Below are 19,699 nucleotides of genomic sequence, written 5' to 3' on the forward strand. Positions count from 1 at the left end.
CCAGTTGTTTTTGTAGCAATAGCGTATTACGTAGTAGTGAGCTTCACCCCTGTGTGCTGCGGGGCGCAAAATCCCGGGTCGAGGCAATAAACGCGATTAGACAAACATTTCCTGACGCGCGCCACTTTTTCCAAAACTTAGCAAATAAATCAGATCGGTGGTGCGTCGCAGTTTTCTCCTCGTCTTGCCAAATTTATGTACCGATCGGCCCTTTCGTATGGAGATGTGGCTCGCTATTTACATATAAATACCTCGATTATTTGAATTATTCAATCGAGAGGGGGCGGCGCTGACAAATCACTTCCTAAGAGACGGTACAAGTCGGTGGGCTCGAGATCAGTTGACGCGTGTAGGATACATGGCCGTACACAGCGCCCTATAAGTTTTTATGAGGCCTACTTAACATTCTTGGATTTAGTTAGTATGACTTAACTGAGTTGATCAATTCAATTTATCGACTTCTACGTCGTCGGCACATGTAGAATGGTTTTCTTGATGTTTTTGTTAGAGTTGATGTCGTTGGCAAACATATCACGTCAACATCAGTAGGTATTTATTTGTTTGTCGTATGAAATCTTTTACGTCCTTAATAAGTTATGCAGCGGCTAACTTTTTCTTATTTTCGTCAATTTTCTTCGCTGTAAAACTGTCGTAATAATATTCAAGTATTTATTCAGGAATATTCTAGAGAAAGAAAAGAGAAACTTCAAAATTACCGTTTAGACTGAATTTAATATTTAAGTTAGCGCAGAAGTAACAATAAAAACGTAAAATCGCGTTGCAGATACCTACTGTTGCTTATTTATTTAGGTTGTAAAGGGTAAAATAAAAAAAGAATAGTTAACTAGTAGCTGGGTGTAGTTTTCCCGCAGTTTTATGTTCTCTCACGTGCCATTTAGCCGGGGAAATAGAAGTTTTTGTATGGAAATCGGACGCACTAAACCCCGGGCCCCGGGTGCGCTCCGCCTATTGTCGCTATGTAACAGCCTCATAAAAGTTTATCATTCGCGTGTAAAACAAATTTCCATGTATTTTTTGCAAGCCTCGTTGTATTGGGCAACTGTATAAATAGAAAGTTTAAAACTAGTTGAATTATTATTTTTTTGTGCCACGATGTAGAGTCACACACACACTGAAAAAAAAACAAAACTAGGTACACGATAAAATATTAATGATACAAAAATACTTTTATTGATTTTAGAAATCAGATCATCTGTGATCTGTTTCTGCCGGCGTTTAATCAATAAGCTTTTTGTAAAGTTTATCTCGTAATTCTACACCACTTCAATACCAAATACTTTACAACACATACTTTACCCTTGTTAACGCGACGCCTGATAAGAATCAGTACGTTAAAATCCCTTGTTAGGTGCTCTTGTTACTGTATTTATATTGCTAATCGGGTTATTGTCTCGTTGGAACATTAGTAGCTGAATGCACTGGTCGAGTGTAGTGCGGGCAGCCGTTACATCAGATAAAAGCATTTGATATGCTAATAGTAGTGGCAAATGTTCGCGTAATGAGCGTGCGACGGTTTAGCGCCTCGATGTACCGTGCTTTGTACAGGAGGCTTTTATGTTTACACTTCTACGAAGTCATTTTATGTGGTTAGGTTAAGTGTTTGTGTAGAAACTCAACTTAAAAATTTAAACTCCATGTGGGATACCTACTCGTAGTATAGTTTTATTTTATTCGACACGATTTTAAGAAATCCAATGTTTTTTTCTTTAACAAAGAAAAAATGGGTAAACTTATATCTATTTTGCCTTTGCCGTGAAGTTTACTAGTTAGACAAAGTGTCTAACAGTCGGAGGTCCTCAACACGCGTGTTTTAAATCTGATGCCATTGTTTGATTGATATAATCTGTACAAAGCTGAAATTTTAAACGCTCTTCATATGATGAATGAACACTTTGTATAGGTCTAAAATTCACGGATTAAGATGATATCAGAGTATTTGTCGCATGTGGTATTGCCGCGGTCGCTCGCACCATCGTTTGATCAACAGTTAACGTCTAGTGCGGCGTAATGCGCTCTTTGTCCATACACCGTGTTATTTTAGCATTTAGCACATATTATTGTATTTTTGTTTGTAAGGCGTGTGCTAACAAGAATACTTTACTACACTGATCGTCATTTACTCACCAAGGTAAGGTACTATTAAATTAATTCTGATGGGTATTCAAAAACTAAGTTACTTTATTTGCCTAAACGCAAAGAAAGAAGGCCGGCTAAAAAGTTCCATCAATAAATAATGGGCTCTTACTACAAACAAATAGGTATTTGAAATCACTTCCGATCGCTTTGGCTACTGATCGCGATCAAATCTCTCCGGCTACTTTTCCACCCTCTCTGTACAGCAAATCGCATTTACGACGTTTCAACATCGCTAACATGTTAAAACAGAACTAATGGACATTCGCTCCAGTCTCAGGCCGCAGGAGACGAATAATACAAGTAAAATGGTCCCATCTCCACGCTTCATTAATTTTATTGCCCCGAGGCGCTCCCGGCTCAAGTCGGAACGCCGCGCCGTGCGCCGCTGGCGAAAACACGCCATTATTCTATGCTGCCAGTGACTTAAATTAAATAAACACAAACCATTATGCGTATATCGGAGTGCACTCACTTTTCTTTTGTCTATGCGACAACTGTCAACATTTTGGCGGGTAATCTTTTACATCATGTAGATGTAGTACGGGTAACAATGAAGCTGAACACTAATGTAATGGAGATATTAGCACGAAACCGTGGCGGAATAATTCAGACATGGTTTTTTGTGTGCGCGCGACACAATAGGATTATTCTCCATTGATCATTGCTTATTATAAGTAGTTGTGGAGGGTGCGTAACATGAAAACTAAATTTGGTTTATCGGCTATTATGGAAAGTAGGTGTTAATGCTGTAGGAAAATTTATGATACGATCGTGACTTCTATAGTTAACGCTACGGTTCATGGTTATAAAGCTTATATCCGTGTTTGTATTATAATATTTAAAGAGTTAAGGTTCGTACGATGTTAATATATAGGTATAAAGCAATTGGTAGATATCCGTTTATGTAAGAATCTAATCTACTTACATTATGACTTAATAAACATCGCTGTAGATACCTACAAAATGTACGGATATTCTTTCTTCAATAACAACAAAGAACTGTTGCACAAACAAAAGGTAATGAGGGGTAAGTGGGGGTTATCTGGCCGTAAACTGTTAGGCCGCGAGTCGGCGGAGCGCGTCGAAGGCGCAGGCTCGGAGGAGGAGGCAAAAGCTCTTACAATGCCCTCAACTACTAATGTTTACTCAACTCCGAGTGCGACAAAGGGCCGGAACTATTGTTTGTTGGAAAAGCTTTATTTTGCTACCCTCGACGCTTGCCGCGACAATAGGTTACCCAACTTAAAAATATATTATCTCACTCAACGTTGGAATAGTATGAACATGCTTGGAATATCTCGAAGACTTATTATAACTATTACACATTTTCATTTCGTTTTTCAGCAGTCTTAGATTACATGTAAACTGGTTATCGAATAAATTACACAATTATTTAGATAACGTATTACCTAAGTAACACGATAACACGATACAAAGTATTTTCCACTAGAGAAAGACATCGTTACAAGCAACATAAATAAAACCTAACACTTGCATTCAATTAATAAAATATACCTATTATTTTATTAATTATAATATTATACTAAAATTTAAATTAATTTCACCACCACATCCCTATTATTCCATTTCCGGCCAAAACAGGGGCGCTGGAGAGTTGAAAATTATCCTTTTCACGAACGACCTTAAGCATAATAGAGAAAGCACTTAAGCCATTTTCTCCGCCTTTGAGTGGCGTAAGCGCGACCGTTTGCTGGGGCTACATCTCGTGAGCTAGAAAATCAGCCATTATAGTCGAATATAGCCAGTTTCATGTGTTCTCCAGTACAGGGCTGGCGACTGGGGGCGGGTTGACGGCCAACGTTTTAACCTAATGCGGCTATTGGGCGGCGCTAACAGCAATTAGGCTACATGCGAGCAAATGGATTGTGCATTACCGAGGACATGGATTGATTTATTGGCTAATACAAGAACGTGAACCCGATATTCACTAAGTACATTGGTTAATACGATCGCCGCAAAATTCTATATCGAAATACAGTAGGTTGTATTTCCGACCAGCTGGGACGATACAGTCATTACCGGCATGAATATCAGTCAATCGAATGAACTATTAAATGCGATCAGTAGCGTGACCTAAAGTCGATTGCTTGCCAATAAACTATAAGCTACTCTCGTACAAAATTAATAGCTTTTCAGAAACGATATGAGTTAAACTTTCAATAACTGAAATGAAAACTCATTTCCCGCAACTGGAAAACTCTGATGTCACGCGATTGAATAGCTTATTTTGTGAGTGTATTTGGATTTTCTTTTTTTTATACAAGTGGAATATTTTCATATATTGGATCCACATGATCTTATATTAAATTCATGTCCCTTAGAATCACTGCTCTTTATATCGACGTCATGTTTTTTGATATTCCTTCACGTAAAAGATCACATCTGTTAGTGGCCGAGCATCTAGGTACCGACCTATGAATAATAAATGTGTCGAGCTGGCCGATTGGGGAAATTGAATTTTATAGTTCGTAACACATTGGAGGACAGATGTCACAAAATGGCTGCTCGCCGGCGGCTACGTGCCGCGTAATCGAAATGTCAAATAGAAATCAAAATTAGGTCGATTGTAGTGTTAATAATTAAATAATGACGGGCTAGATGGCGGTCGCCGGCATTTGTACGCATTAACGAGGGACTACACTTCATTTATAATGCGTAGGGAAGGTGCGAGCTACATTTTGATTAACAAAGTTACTTCTGTTTGGATGGACAATTATCGGTCCATTACGCTGAGTACACAACGACCGGTTTCCATTAAATTATAGAACGCTATTCAAATGTTATTTACTCCCTACTGCTATATTTGGTTCACTTTCACGTGTTAAATATACTTTATGAAGAAAGGTATCTAATATCTATAATTATTATTTAATACATTAAGCAAGCAATTACGGAATCAAATTTCGATATACATATAATAAAAGCATTGATATCTTTATAAATCAAACCACGCAATCTTAAACTAAATCAATTTCTCGTAGCAATTTCGTAGCACACGTAGCATTCGTAGCACTTAAAATTTAAACAGAATTTAGAAAATACGAAGTGTATAATTAAAGTACAACAGTATCGTATAACAATACCGAATTCAATTTGCCTTACTGCTGATATATTGTCGTTAATTGATTTCCCCTCAGCGCCTCGCTCCCTACGCGTTCTGAGTTAGATAAATTCGTGCTATCCGTTTACATCATTAAATTTTATTAGTGGCAACACAATAGCGGGGCCATCCGCGCATCTACCGAGAGAGGGACTTTTCCGCCGGCAATGGCGACCCCGGCCAATTCGTATTTCCTTTTGGCGCGAATTAAGCAGGCTATTAAGTTGGCTGTGAGACGTATGACGAATCATAAAGCCGCTCGGACAATGGCGACGCATTCAGATGAAGATTTGGAATTGGAGTTTTTCTTCATTGCAATCGATTTCCGTAGGAATTGTGAAAAAGTAATAACATTAAAGGCTACGATGTTTTTAGGGGTTTTAAATAAATGCCAGTAGGTACTTCAGTTTTTTAATTTTACTTTATTGATTATAAGCCATGTTAGTTGGTATATCAATTACCATTACGACTGGATATCAATATACGGGCTAGATTTATCTACGAATGAGTCAATTTATCGCTTCACGGAGTCAGTTGAATTACTCTGTAATCTTCAATCTGTCTATCGCAATCATTATTCGATTAATGGAATTCAATCTTAACGCTGTCATGTTTTAGTTGCGTCACCTAATAGATAGATGGCGTGTGCAGCAGTTATTAGTGTTGCCAGAGTCATAATCTGTCATAAATGTCAAGCAAGCGAGGCGATGCGACGAGGCTATTATTTCGAATATTATCGTCATTTCAATTCGTAGGCTAAATAAGTGGCCCTCTATCAACCATTGTTACGGAAAGTGTCACGCAATCAAAATTCCTTTATAGAAAATTAAATTTTGAGGGATTCGAAGTTTAACTAAAGGTCACGGATGTTGATTTATGATCATTTAAAATAATTAAAGAAATTTCGGTAAAATATGCTTGAATCTGTTATATTTTCCGCCAACAATGACGGGGGTTAATAAGTGTAATAATAAAATTAATGAAATATCCTACTTAATTATTTAGTCTCTAATAAGTGGTACACCGTCGAGCTTGGTGATTTGCTGCAGACGATTGGCGGCTTGAGTGCGCCAGGTGTCGATGTCAGCTTGAGCTTCCATAATCGGGTTCCCGATGAAAACCAAATCTCTTAGAGCGGGACATTCCTGCAAGCATACCCAGTACATATTTTAATTTTAGTCACTTTTGACCAGTTGGTCAGTAAAACAGATACCTACGTCCATTTATTTTTCTTTTAATATTCAGTAAGTCGTAATCGTGATGGATTCAGCAGTAGATAAGAATGATTACTATAAGTAAACAATGGTTAGATGACTTGAATTTGCGTGATTAACGAAAGATGATTAGAGAAGACATGGTCGAGTTTGGTCAATACCTGCGTAATATTTACTCAACCGGGATCGAGCCTTACATTTCCTGACTAACACTCTTACTTACCCAATTGCAGTAAATATTGTAATGATATAAAAGACTATGTGTGACACGATTTATGGATGTGAATGAGGCAAGGGAACTTTGTGAGGAACGTACCAATTGGCGTTATCTAGTCTCTATCCGCCCTATCCGCCGAAAAAAGGCGTGATATTATGTATGTACATAAAAGACTAACCTGCAATCGATTAAACTCCACCCATTCTTTAATTAAATTGTTAGACATGTATAAAACCTCCAATCTCTTTAAGCTTCCCACTCCTTTCAGCTTGTCTATAGGATTGTAACTGATCCACAACTGTTCTAGCGTTTCAGCCACGGTTTCCTGAAAATAAGAATCTTAAGTTTGGCTGTCTGTTCGTACTAGAAACGCCGTTTTCATTTTAGCTTAGGTACACTATGTACAAATAAGTTATATGCAATTTGGTGAACATTAAAAAAGGTTAAGAACGTTCCATTAGGTGCCTAGTCGATTATAGAAACAAGAATAAAATAAAAAGTCACACAATTACATTTCTAATTATTTTTAACACACAGATGTATTTATAAAACGATGTTCCTTGAAACCACTGATTCGTAGGCCAGACTAATCAAATAACAGTTAGTAATTTCCCCCTCAGGGTGATGTATTAAAACAATAGTATATTTCTTATACCTAGCTGACCCGCGCAACTTCGTTTGCATCACATAAGAGAGAATGGGTCATAATTTTCCCCGTTTTTGTAACATTTTTTTCTGTTACTCTGCCCCTATTAGTCGTAGCGTGATTATAAAACCTAAAGCCTTCCTCGATAAGTGGTCTATTCAACACAAAAATTATTTATTAATTCGAACCAGTAGTTCCAGAGATTAGCGTGTTCAAACAAACAAATAAACTCATCAGTTTTATTATATTAGTATAGATGTAATAAGATATAATATAATCAAGTAGACCTACCACGCCAGCCAATGATTTAATGTTATTTCGTCCCACTGACAATATCTTAAGGTTTCTCATTCCTGCGATGCCGGCTATTTTGTCGATCGTGTTAGATGACAGACTTAGTTTCCTGAAAAGTGAAAATGATGACTTATTGAATGATAATTATGTCACGCAATGAAATAAGAGGGAAGTTTAGTAGGAACCTACTGTCTAAACTTATGTCTTAAACATTTTGCATACGTATTATTACGCCTATTATACCCAAAGGTGTATGAAGTTCATCCGCGTTTCACCATTAACTATCTTAGTATCATTTAATAGGGAGCGAGCTTTTTCCCATATACCGGGCACGTTATTAACCTCCAGACTACTATTGAGAATAATGTAATCTAACGAAACCTTTAAAAGGACCAATAGCACGTTTTCCTATCTGTGACCGAATAATCGAATCTGGGACCTCGTGGTCAGCAGTCGGATGCACAACTAACCGCGCTACGGAGGCAGTAGATAAACATTTTGTTAATCTTTTCACGCAGTCGCAGCCGCGGGCAGAAGCATAGATAAGTACTTACTAAAAAGAGTCACAATGTTATGAAAGTATAACTCACTCGCAGGCAACAAGAGTGGAGAGCGCTCCGTCCATCTTTTCGATGGGAGGCCACTGAAACTGCAGCTCTATCACAGTGGCTTCTGCGGCACTCTCGTTCCTCTCCTTCTCCCACCGGGCTATGGCTTCCTTGCAAGTCGTGGGTTTTAATGCCATTACAAATGATATTAGATACAGTAAAATAAGAGCAATTATCACAGACTAGTGCCGGCTAGTGGAGCCTTTCGAGTCAAAGTTACTGTAAGTGAAGTGTTGAAAAGTATTGATTTTTACTATAAAATCGACGGTTTAAAATATATATTATCAATATTATTTATTTATTTACAAACAAATACTGAGCAAGTAAACACTGACATGTCAAGTATTGTCAAGTGACTTTTGTTTTTGTTTCTAAAAATAAAATATAGGAATGTTGGTATTAAGATAATTCACTGCAAAGAGGTTGCTGCAAAGGCCAGTTTCACGACTCAGTTTCGGTTTGCATATCTAACAGATAAAGTGACGTCATTTGTAGTGTAGTAACCTATCTAGATTATAATTCGTGAATTTATGTATTTCCAAAATAAAGTAGCTTGGGTACCTAATGAATCTTGTACATCTCCGACAGCCGTGAACCACGCATGCAAGACTCTTGACTAAGCAAAGCTTCATAATACTGTAGCTATGTAACTATCTTAAATTGAAAGCACGACACATAATTTTTCATGTTTAATCTTCACTTTTTTTGCACACATAATAATATAACGAAATCTTAACATAAATATAAGTAAATATTTATAGTAAGTACGTATATATGAGAAGGGTGCAGGGCAGGGGTCGTGGGTCGTCCCGGTTGGACGCCAGTAATCACGTCGCGCCCTCACACCTCCCTTAGCCCTTAGTCCCTCACAGTATTTTCCCTGTGTGCCCAAAGCGTTCGCTTGCTGAATTTCAAGTGTACGGATTTAGCGGCCGTTTCTCTCTTCAATAGAGGCAAAACAAATATAAACGGCTATGTATAGCTGTAGGTATTGTGTTTGGTTTAAGCGGGTTTATTATAGCGTATTTCTTCTTGTACACAAGCTATGGATATCGAATTCTTACTTATGTTATGAATTGAATCATAAACTATCGTACCGTGGGTCTGTAATAGGTAGGCATATAATGGTACGCATTTACTTATCTACTATCACACAAACTATAGGTTTAATGGTCAAATATCTACCGCACATAAGAACTTGATTACTATTTAGTAATTATCATTTAAAAGAAAACAAAGCCCAATTAGTTGAAACTAAAATAAACACGATTAACAAACATTATTTGATGTTTAAACTGCACCCCATAATCCACATTGATATCCAATGAAAAGGCAGCCTCTTAACATGGGTTTTTAAATTACAAATATTTGTTCCACCCCATAGAAGTCATAAGAATATTTTGGCGCCACGCGCCGTGTTGGCTCAGGCACGTGATCAAAACATAATTCGCATTGACGAAAATGCACGCCGCACGTGCTTATAAGTACTCTGCTTACAAAATACTTTCACACGTTTAATAAAGGGGCCATCTAATCCTACCTAAGATATATAGAATATTCCCTGTGGTCCTTGTGGTAAAATTATAGGAACTAGATCTCACTGTAGAATCGGTTAAAATACACATTTACCTACATGCTAACATCAGTTTTTCATCACCGTGTCGCTACGGATCCGAACAACATTTTGGTTTGACCAAATATTCGAACCCGCGATCTCTGCGCGGTAGTGCAACTTGTGCAAGTATTATAAGAGTGTATGACAAAGTTCGCCCTCTTGCACAAGAGGGTGAATTATGTCACTGAGACCATTATTATAAACGGCTAATTAGTTAAGGTTTTTTCATTCCCTTTACATATACAACAAGCGTCTAATTTTATTTCAAAAATATGTTTCTGATCATTTTGACTGGTTTACATAAAACTTCAAATTATAATTTGTAACCATATTCTTATTTTATGTGAATAAGTTAAAAATATTATAGAATATATTAAATAATACATAGATCTCCTATTTTTGAACGATTTCTTTGACTTCATTTGCAGCTTGCAAGTTTAAAGTTTCCGAACGTGTGACAGTTCACGTCAGAAATAACCACAACAAATGTGCGCACTTAACCTCAAAAGTCAAACAAGTGTTGAAGAAAGGTAAATAATCAGTGAAAGTGTGATAATGGATGACTTACAATTGAATATATCTACGGTGCCTAAGAAGGTAAGTACTTCTATCAGTAAATATTGTTAAAATTATACTTCTAGGCATTTATGTGCTTTGTTTATATCAGGATAAGAAGAAATGTAAAGCACCTCAAAATAACGCGTCAGAGTACAAGTTTGTATCTAATGCTAAGTTTACTGGGAAGACAGTAGCTAGAAAACGCCCTCAAAACCTAGCGCAACAGAATATTTCTGTTATCAATAATGCTCATGGCCCACCGAAGAAAGTACAAAAAGTATCGAAGAATGAAGACGAATCTGACGATTTGGCGGCAAAATTGAGGGACCTTAGTGAGAATAAAGGGAAGTTTAAAGGGAAGAACTATCAGGATCTCAGTGACAACTTACAACTGAAACAAAAACCTAGGAGTGGAGGCTGGATATCGTCTTTATTCAAAAACAATCCTCAAGTGCCCCGCATGGGCCAGAGAGCTATCAAACCAATAGTTGAGAAAGTGTTTGCTGGTCAGACATTCTCAGACCTTGACATACATCCGCACAGTGTAGCGAATCTGCAGCAGAACTTAGGCTTGAAAGAACTTATGACAGTTCAACAAAATGCCGTACCGGTTATATTGCAAGGACGAGATGTACTTATTAGGTAACATAATTCTTCTTGCATGTTGTTCTTACTGTTATAATTAGTAAGTGTGTTTAAAATCAATAAAAATACTTTAAATAATTTTAATAAACAAAATAACTTTGAATATCTTGAAATGGATTTGTCTAGCATGATTGAAATTACAGAAATATTTAATATTCTATATTAAAAGTCTTTTCGTGAGTGCTAAATTAATTCAATTCGTAATCAGAGTATTTTTTTTTATTCATTAAATGTTATCTGTGTGTAACTGACCTTTAGTAACATAGTGCAACTCTGTAAAGATTAAGCTTCCGGTCAGTGTAAAATTTCAAAATAATCTTATGTCAACTTGATTTTTTCCCATTAACTAAGGTCACAGACTGGTTCAGGCAAAACCTTGGCATATGCTCTACCTATAATAGAAGGTTTGCAAGCAATAAGGCCTAAAGTAAACCGACATGATGGAATCAGAGTGGTTGTGGTGGTGCCCACGAGAGAGCTTGCTGTACAAACTTATGAGTTGTTTGTTAAACTTGTGAAGGTATGTATGGCTTATATTGTCTATTTTGAACATCAAAATATTTATTTGAGAAGTGATTGGGGAATTGTTCTTTTTAATAACTGTATACCATACAGTGTAGTTAAAATATTTACTCATCACTTCAAAATACATTTTGTATGTCCATTTATAGGGTTCCGTAGAAAAATGGAAAACAATGTACTTTTATTTATATTTTTAGTATTGTCTATGAGTCATCTAAATTTGAATAACACAATAGACTGCTTCTAAGTTATATATTAATCTGAGACTTCATTTTAGCCATTTCATTGGATTGTGCCGGGCTTATTAAGTGGAGGACAGAAAAGAAAGGCAGAGAAGGCAAGGCTTAGAAAAGGATTAAGCATATTAGTAGGCACACCAGGTCGAATTAATGATCATTTGAGGCACACTCAATCATTGAACTTTGCTAAAACAGGGTAAGTAATATCACAATTTATATTTTAATTTAAAAAAAATTATGGGCTTATTTTCTTTCAATGTGGTAGAGCCATCAAATTGAGTTTTATTAATTATTACTAGGTTTCTCTTCATCAAGAAACAACAACTGTCTTTCACATTATGTATTCTTATTCCTGTTAATTGTAGATGTGTAGTATTAGATGAGGCTGATCGCCTATTAGACATGGGCTACGAAAAAGACGTAGCAGCTATAGTGAAAGCCATAGAGGATCACAAAAAAGCGGCAACGTACGATCCAATGGCTCTTGTCAAACAAAATATAGTTAAGAAGATACCTGCTGAAGATGAAGTCAAAGAAACTGAACCAAATGATGATGCTGGAGAGACAACTGACAAGAAACACCACTTGACTGAAGTATTCTTGTCCAAAGAAAATCAAACTATTTTGCTATCAGCTACATTGACCAAGGTAAGAATCATATAATAATTTAAATATTCAGGGCCAGTTTCACAGTTTTTAAAAGTGTCAGATTGCCTATCTGCTAAATAAGTCTATCTGATTGATATTTTGTGGTGAAACCTTAATAGTTTTAAAGTAACTGGGCTTGACCATGTATAATATGTACAAATAAGTTTCGTAGAGTTTTGTAATGTTGAGTTTAAATTTCTAGGCAGTAGAAAACTTGGCAGGTATAACCCTGGTTAACCCAGTGTTTGTAGACACCTCTGAAGGGAAAGCCGTTATTGCCGATTCGCTTAAAGCTAACCAATCTGATGAAAGTCCCAAAAAAGAGGTTAAGAATAAACCTGAAGTTAAAGCACCTGAAAAACCTAAAGCACCTGAAAAACCAAAGCCTCCTGTGGTTGAGGAGGTAGTAGAAGAAGAAGTAGAAGCAACAACAGAAGTTAAAAGAGGTAAGTCTTGTAACATCGCAGTATCACAAACCACAGCTTTTAGTTATGTACGTATGCATGTACGTACCTAAGTATTTCACGAACTTTTTTATTGTCTAGGTTTAAAAGCCTTCACTGGTCTTAATCATCCGGATCTATTCAAGAAAGAGGACGCGAAACCAGCAACTACTACAAAGGTTGAGGTCCAAAACAATGTCGAAGAAGACAGCGACAGTGATTCCGATTACGAATATTTCAAAGTTCAGAAACAACTGGCTGCTAAGAATCCACCAGTTGAAAAAGATTCTGATGATGACGACGATGACGAAGAAGAAACAAAACCAGCTCCAGTTGTCAATACTTTCGCTGAAGCCGTAAAAACAGCAGTCGGGGAGGACGAACTAGTGTTACCATCAACAGTGAATCAAACCTTCATGATAGTTCCAATGAAATTAAGACTGGTAACACTATGCTCTCTCATCGTCGAACACTGCGTCATGAACAAAAAAGGCGGCAAAATGATAGTGTTTATGGCAACACTAGAAATGGTTGATTACCATTCGGAGTTGATAGAATCTGTGTTAACGGGCAAGGAAGTAAAAGTTAAAAGGAAAAAAGTTGATAAAGGGAAAGCTAAGAAAAGAAAAGCTGACGATGAAAATGATGAGGTAAATATAAGGTGGAATAGTTTATGATTAATAAATAAAACTTGTTCTACAGTTAACTTATCTTTTTAAGGATGATGGATCATCATCAGATGATGCTGAAGACTTCCAAGTAGACTACGAAGAGCCCTCCGAAGGTGGATTGATTCCAGTTGATATAGAAATGTTCAGTCTCCATGGTTCCATGCCACACGAGACAAGAATGGAGGTCTTCAAACAATTCCGCGCAGCAAAGAGTGGTGTTCTTATTTGTACCGTGAGTTTGTTCAGCTTTTTAATAACAATTTTGTGTGAACTTGCAAGTGTTAGTTTAGTTTAAGTTTTTGCTGCAACATAATTCTGCGAAGATCTTTCTATCATATAGTTCATTACGATGTGAACATTTGAACAATCATCTCTCGAATATTTTTAAACGTGTTTATACGCTCTCAATAGATTTTCAATTTATTATGATCGAAAAACGTGCTACCAGATTAATCATCTCATTCTTAGTGTATAGCCGCGGTACGTTGGGAGCTTTGTCGTCGGCGCGGTGCCTATTAGCTGGTCATTCATCTAGCCTCTCTGTCGGCTCCCATGCCGCCGTCACAATACGCGTCGATTATGTACAATTATATGTGTTTATTGCATCTATCATCGCCGACACGTACATTACCGATACGGTAGGATTCTAATTACATTTTCATTGTGTAAAACCATCCATTTGAACTTGTATCGTGATAGGATTTATTATATTCCGTTGTCGGTCTCGGCTCCTATGACTTGTTTGTTGCGAATGAAATTCCAGTAATGAAGGTGTCTTACGCTTTGTTTCGTATCTTTTTTGCTGTTAGTTGTACGTAGTTTTTATATCAATGATAATCTACTTCTTTTTACGACTTCGTGCCCTTTGCTAGTTTTTACCGTCGTGTACTAAACGCAATAATTTATGTTCGACAAGACGTAGCAAAAAATTAAACGTGTTGATATTGCCCCCGCTTTGGACATTGCAATTAAAAGGTTTTGCTAGATTTCTGAGAAAATACTTTACGAATGAAAATCGTTTGTAATTTTTTACGGTCGGTCAGTGGTGGTAGCGAAGCGTAAAATAATTTTCTAATAGCGTAATTAGCCTCGACGAATACGTAGTTGTTGTGTTTTTAATTGCATTAATGCGGGCACAGTGCGGTGTGTGCGGTGTATGGAGGGATACAAGAGAGATAATGACACGAGGTGAGATGGTATCGGGTTTAATCTCGGTCGCAGCGGGCGGTGGCTACCGCGGCAAGCTCACTCGCTTACGCGCCGCCAAGCTTCCGCACCTCGTGCTCGATATACTCGGTTTCTTTATAACCCTGAATAGATTAGATTTCATATTTGCGCACTTATTAATCATAAAATACATTCCAAAACAACTTCTTTGAACAATTTATTCTTAACCATTGCGCTACCTAGCTCAGAATTCTACATAGATTGGATGATTGTTGCATGCTTTATGATATATTTGGGGTTGCACTTCTTATGTTGAGCGTTTATTGGCAGGATGTGGCAGCTCGAGGCATAGATGTACCGCGAGTGGACCTGGTGTTGCAATACTGCGCGCCAGCTTCCGCCACAGATTATGTGCACAGGTAATTTGATGGCCCACTTGGCTTCGCAATTACTCTATTATTAAAAGTTTAAAGTAATATTATCTTTTATACACATTTTTTACATCCTAGCATTTTTCGGGCCTATTCATAATAGTCTTGTAAAGGTTTTATTTAAAAATTGCTGCTGAATCATTTAATTCTTAATCTCGAAATGTTGAATGTTGTTATAAAATGTGTGATGCTTTCAAATTATATCATAGTAAAATAAAAGTTACTTGTTTAATGTTTCTATTTTTCGCTTCCCCTTCTATAACAGTAATAAAGATCCTATATCATGTTTTAAATCAATTCTAGCTAAATCCCAGATAGAAAATTATATTATTTGTATGTTGTGGGATACAGGGTAGGTCGTACAGGTCGTGCGGCGCAAGTAGGTGCCGCCGTGTTGTTCCTACTGCCGAGTGAAGCACAGTTCATCAGACATCTGGAACAAAAGCGAATAAGGTACGTTTTATATCAACTGCTGAATATGCTTTTAATTAGCGATCATAAGGCGTTCTCCAGTTATTAAAATTAAGTACACCTCTGAAGAAATTATAAGCTATATTAAAAGGTAATAGAGGACTAACATACTTAGTGAATTAAAATTATATTTATTGTCTTGAAAAAGGCATAATATTGAGTATTTACAACAAATTCAGTATTAAAAAATGAAGTTAGTTACTCAACTAAATAAATAAAATAAATCACTGATATATACCTATGTATACGCATAACTTTTGAACAACTAAACTAAATTGGATAATTATTTTTTAATACTATTATGTTTGTAAATTGTAATTGTGGTTACAAGATTTGTATGGGATTGATGTGATCAACATTTTTTTTTATATAAAACTAGGCTGTACTATACAATTAGTAACCTCCAAAAAGGTCTAAATATAAGTAATTGTTACACGTAATACTCTGATGATAGACTCCGTCAGTCCGACGAGTCGCGAGTGTTGGAGGCGCTGCGGACAGTGGCGCCGGGGGCCACGACGGCGCAGCGAGCCGCCGTGGCCGTGCAGGCCCGCCTCGAGAAAACTGCACACACTAATAAAGACTGGCTTCTTAGAGCTAGCAGAGGTATGTTTAGGAAACTTTAGCATTTAGGTATATTTAAAAGCCTTTAGTCTACTTGCAGTGTATGTATGTACATATGTTAGTTTTTGCGGCAAAGATTGCAAGTTAAATTAGCGGCATGTCCTATTGTCCTACTGACTTGAAACTTTGCATGGTGGTCAGGTTCCGATGACAAACAATTGTTATTCCATCGTGGGTCAGTTCTAACTTTTCCTCTCAGGGCATAATAAAAGCTTTTTTAAGAAAATAATTTTTTTTTGTATGTATTCAAAGTAAGGTCGACCTTACTTTGTTTTACTATGTACTAACTCAATATAGCTTGCATTTCAATTATCTTAATAATTCACGCTAGTTTTTCTCAAAGATGAAGAGAACACAAAAACCTATTTTCAGAATTGATATTCGCTCTTTTGTCTGATGTTCACTTTTGCAACAATACACGAGTGTTTAAACAGGCGATTTAATGTAATTTCTTAAACAAAACAAAAAAAAATAATTATTATAATATATTTCTTTACGCCAAATTTATTTTCCATTAGCATACACATCGTGGGTTCGTTTCTACTCGGGCTACCCTCGCGACGTGCGCGAGTACTTGGACTCCAAACAGCTTCACTTGGGCCACGCGGCTAAGGCCTTCGCCTTGAGAGACGCACCCGCCACCCTGGCGAGGAGAGTCAAGTCCAACCCGACTAATAAGAAAGACAGACCGAGTAACAGACTCACTGTACATGAGGACGAAGAGAAAAATCGACCTGGGTAAGTGGAATTTATTGAAGGTGAACATAGATTAAAGCATTCTCTCAAGATTTCGTGTTTAATGTTACATTGTTATCAATGAAATAATACAGGTATGTAAAAGCTTAGTTTCCATAACATTTCCCTGTAATGTAACGTTCCCGCGAATGGTCGCGAATGGTCCTATGGTCGTATCTTCGCAGTTAAAATCGATGTTGAAATGTTTGTAATATTTCTGCAGTCGCTGTGGCGTAAAACTATCAAGTCAGACGATGTGTTATTCTTGTTATGATGATTCAGTTGTATGGATAGAGTTTTTATATTCATCGTTGTTCAATTGCCTTGAGTAAAGTCGTTATTTTTTCTTCCTAGGTTCCCAAAAGTTAAAATTGGTTCGTTTGGTGGTCGTCAAATAAACAAGCAAAGTTCGATGCACACTGCCAGCGAATACGATAGCGGTCTACCTCCTCTCGAACATTCACAACCCAAGAAAAAGAAGAATAAATAATATCAGTCATTCGATTTAATGTTATAAAAGACCTCTGTAAATAAAAGCCGTATATATTCAAGATACCTATGTAGTTTCATTCGAACACCGTAATTGATCAACATTTTTGTTTTATTTATTCCTCAAAAGGTAACAAATGAGAGATGGAGCTCGTCCAAAATTCTAATCGCGAGTCGGCTAGAGTTAATGGAAGCCGCCCGATGTGATGGCTACCGTTTTCATATTTCTGACTCACGAGTGACTCGAATGAAAAATGATTTTAAACCATTACCGTGCCCCGTCCGGCCTTTTGATATTTAAATTTTTTTCAAGCGGCCGTCATTATCGTGGAATGATTTGCGAATTTCGCCCCAACTCGCGGTTTTTGTCAGAGTCTGAACGAGTTTTTTGTCGCTCTCATTTACCATGTTTTTATTGCTGCATAATGACAAATTAAAAGAGTATTGTGAGGCTCTTTCATGCCGCATTCTCTGGCCTTTTCAAGGTTGAAGGGCTTTTCTTTTCTGTGGTGGCTCGAATGACTCAATCGTGGGGCATTCATCTTGAAATTATGTTCAGTGATGTTTGAGTCATAAAACATTTAGCTAGAATCAATTAACACCACAAAAGGGCTGTTAAAATTGAGAAATCTACCAATTCGCGTGTCTAATACTTCGTTTCCTTGTCATAAATATTATTATTTATGATAAGGAAACGATATAAACATTAAAAATTAAATAACGATGCAAGTGTCCGCTACCAAAATTAATAAAATAATATACAACTTCCAATCATTCATATCCGAAATTGAACGGCACAATCGTGAATCCAAACCAAGTTTTCACAATAAAGTGTATGTAATGTAACGTTTTGTGTAGTATAGTTGTGTGGCGCGGCTTCGCGCGTCATTAACCGCCACATTTGCATGGCGGCCGGCGCCAAAGCTCGTGAAAATGCCTTTTCATTAGCATCAGCTCTACTGAAAAATTGTTCTGGCAGCCATTCGTTGTGTGTGATATGGAGTCAAATGAATTATCTATAAATGCTTATAATTAGGACGCCGCTTTTGGTTGTTTTGTATTTCGTAAATTCATTGTGTGTTATGTGTTTTGTTCGTTTTGTTGTCATTAACATTAAAATTGTCATTCATCTGAGATACTTTTCAAGAGTACCTAAGTAAGTTGATTCCGAATAAGGTTTGTGTTGTAATTAGCCAAATAAGGCACATTTCTTACGTAACTAGTAGACTATAACGATCGTAGCGTCTTAACGATTGTTACATGTCCAAAGACGCAATCAAGAGTAGCTAATCTAAATGGCCACGCTATAGCTAATAACATTATCGAATCATAATTCGTGTCGAGTGCGTGTGCTATGTGATTGATGTGCGGGGAAATGTATCAGATTTAATAAATTTATGCCGACAGTTGTAGCTGCTTTCACGGCGAAGAATTCTATTGAAAGAGGCGAGTCAATTCGGTAGTACAATGAGGGCCAAGCTTGGTGGCCCGCGACTTACTGTTGTTGCTCCGATGTTACTGACTTCGTATACTGCCTTTACTTCTTGAAGCTCATGGAGGCATTCGCGTCTTCTCTGTCTGTAGGGCTCTAGAAACGACGTATCTATTAACGCAGTAAAGTCTAGATGATTTTATTTTGACCAAATTAGCATAATAAATTTAATTATCTTCGGAGAAACGAAATGTATTACAATAATACAATTGCAATACTTATGGTACAACGTTCCATTATTTCAGCAATTAATTAATTTCAAACGTATGTTGTCGCATGTCGCGGTGTATGGCTGTAGTGTGTATCAAGTCTACATCGTAGCAGTTGGTCTATGGAGGGCGGCGGAGAGTCAAACGCGCCGCGTCACGACCCACCGAATTATGGGCACAAAGCGCCGTTGATACCGAATATTCCATATAAATATTGAGCTAATCGCCCTTTCAATGAAGCGGCCCGCTTTTTTATTAATAATTGATCGCAGAGCGGCGAGTCATGCGCCTGTATTGTGTCGACGAACATATTTTTTGCTTCAGCCCAACTCATTAATGAGGCGACCGAGTCGGGCACATGACGCCCGCGCCGAAGGGCGTGCTCCTGTGAAACTTGCACTCAAATAATGCTCGATCAGCTCAGGAAACACGTTGATATGGAACTAATTTTTGTTTGTGCAACCGATTAGTAATCAATATTTT

At 37.2% G+C, this 19,699-nt stretch overlaps 2 protein-coding genes across 2 annotated transcripts; one reads left to right on the forward strand and one right to left on the reverse strand.

The window, feature by feature from the left end:
* Nucleotides 1–6,249: 6,249 nt before the first annotated feature.
* On the reverse strand, nt 6,250–8,610 carry LOC142983939 (dynein axonemal light chain 1-like). The gene is made up of 4 exons (XM_076131159.1): nt 8,240–8,610; nt 7,647–7,758; nt 6,888–7,034; nt 6,250–6,423 (listed from the first exon to the last, which is right to left on the reverse strand). The coding sequence occupies exons 1-4, from the start codon at nt 8,392–8,394 to the stop codon at nt 6,280–6,282; spliced, it is 558 nt and encodes a 185-aa protein (XP_075987274.1). The 5' UTR covers nt 8,395–8,610; the 3' UTR covers nt 6,250–6,279.
* A 1,723-nt stretch (nt 8,611–10,333) lies between these two features.
* On the forward strand, nt 10,334–17,579 carry LOC142983930 (ATP-dependent DNA helicase DDX31). Its single transcript, XM_076131146.1, has 13 exons — nt 10,334–10,469; nt 10,540–11,072; nt 11,427–11,595; nt 11,875–12,032; nt 12,202–12,484; nt 12,687–12,930; nt 13,030–13,577; nt 13,648–13,830; nt 15,096–15,184; nt 15,548–15,649; nt 16,122–16,273; nt 16,810–17,029; nt 17,381–17,579. Exons 1-13 carry the CDS (start codon nt 10,428–10,430, stop codon nt 17,514–17,516), a joined length of 2,859 nt encoding a protein of 952 aa, XP_075987261.1. The 5' UTR covers nt 10,334–10,427; the 3' UTR covers nt 17,517–17,579.
* The last annotated feature ends 2,120 nt before the right edge of the window (nt 17,580–19,699 follow it).

The sequence above is a fragment of the Anticarsia gemmatalis genome, chromosome 2, assembly GCF_050436995.1.
Source record: "Anticarsia gemmatalis isolate Benzon Research Colony breed Stoneville strain chromosome 2, ilAntGemm2 primary, whole genome shotgun sequence".
NCBI lineage: Eukaryota > Metazoa > Arthropoda > Insecta > Lepidoptera > Erebidae > Anticarsia > Anticarsia gemmatalis.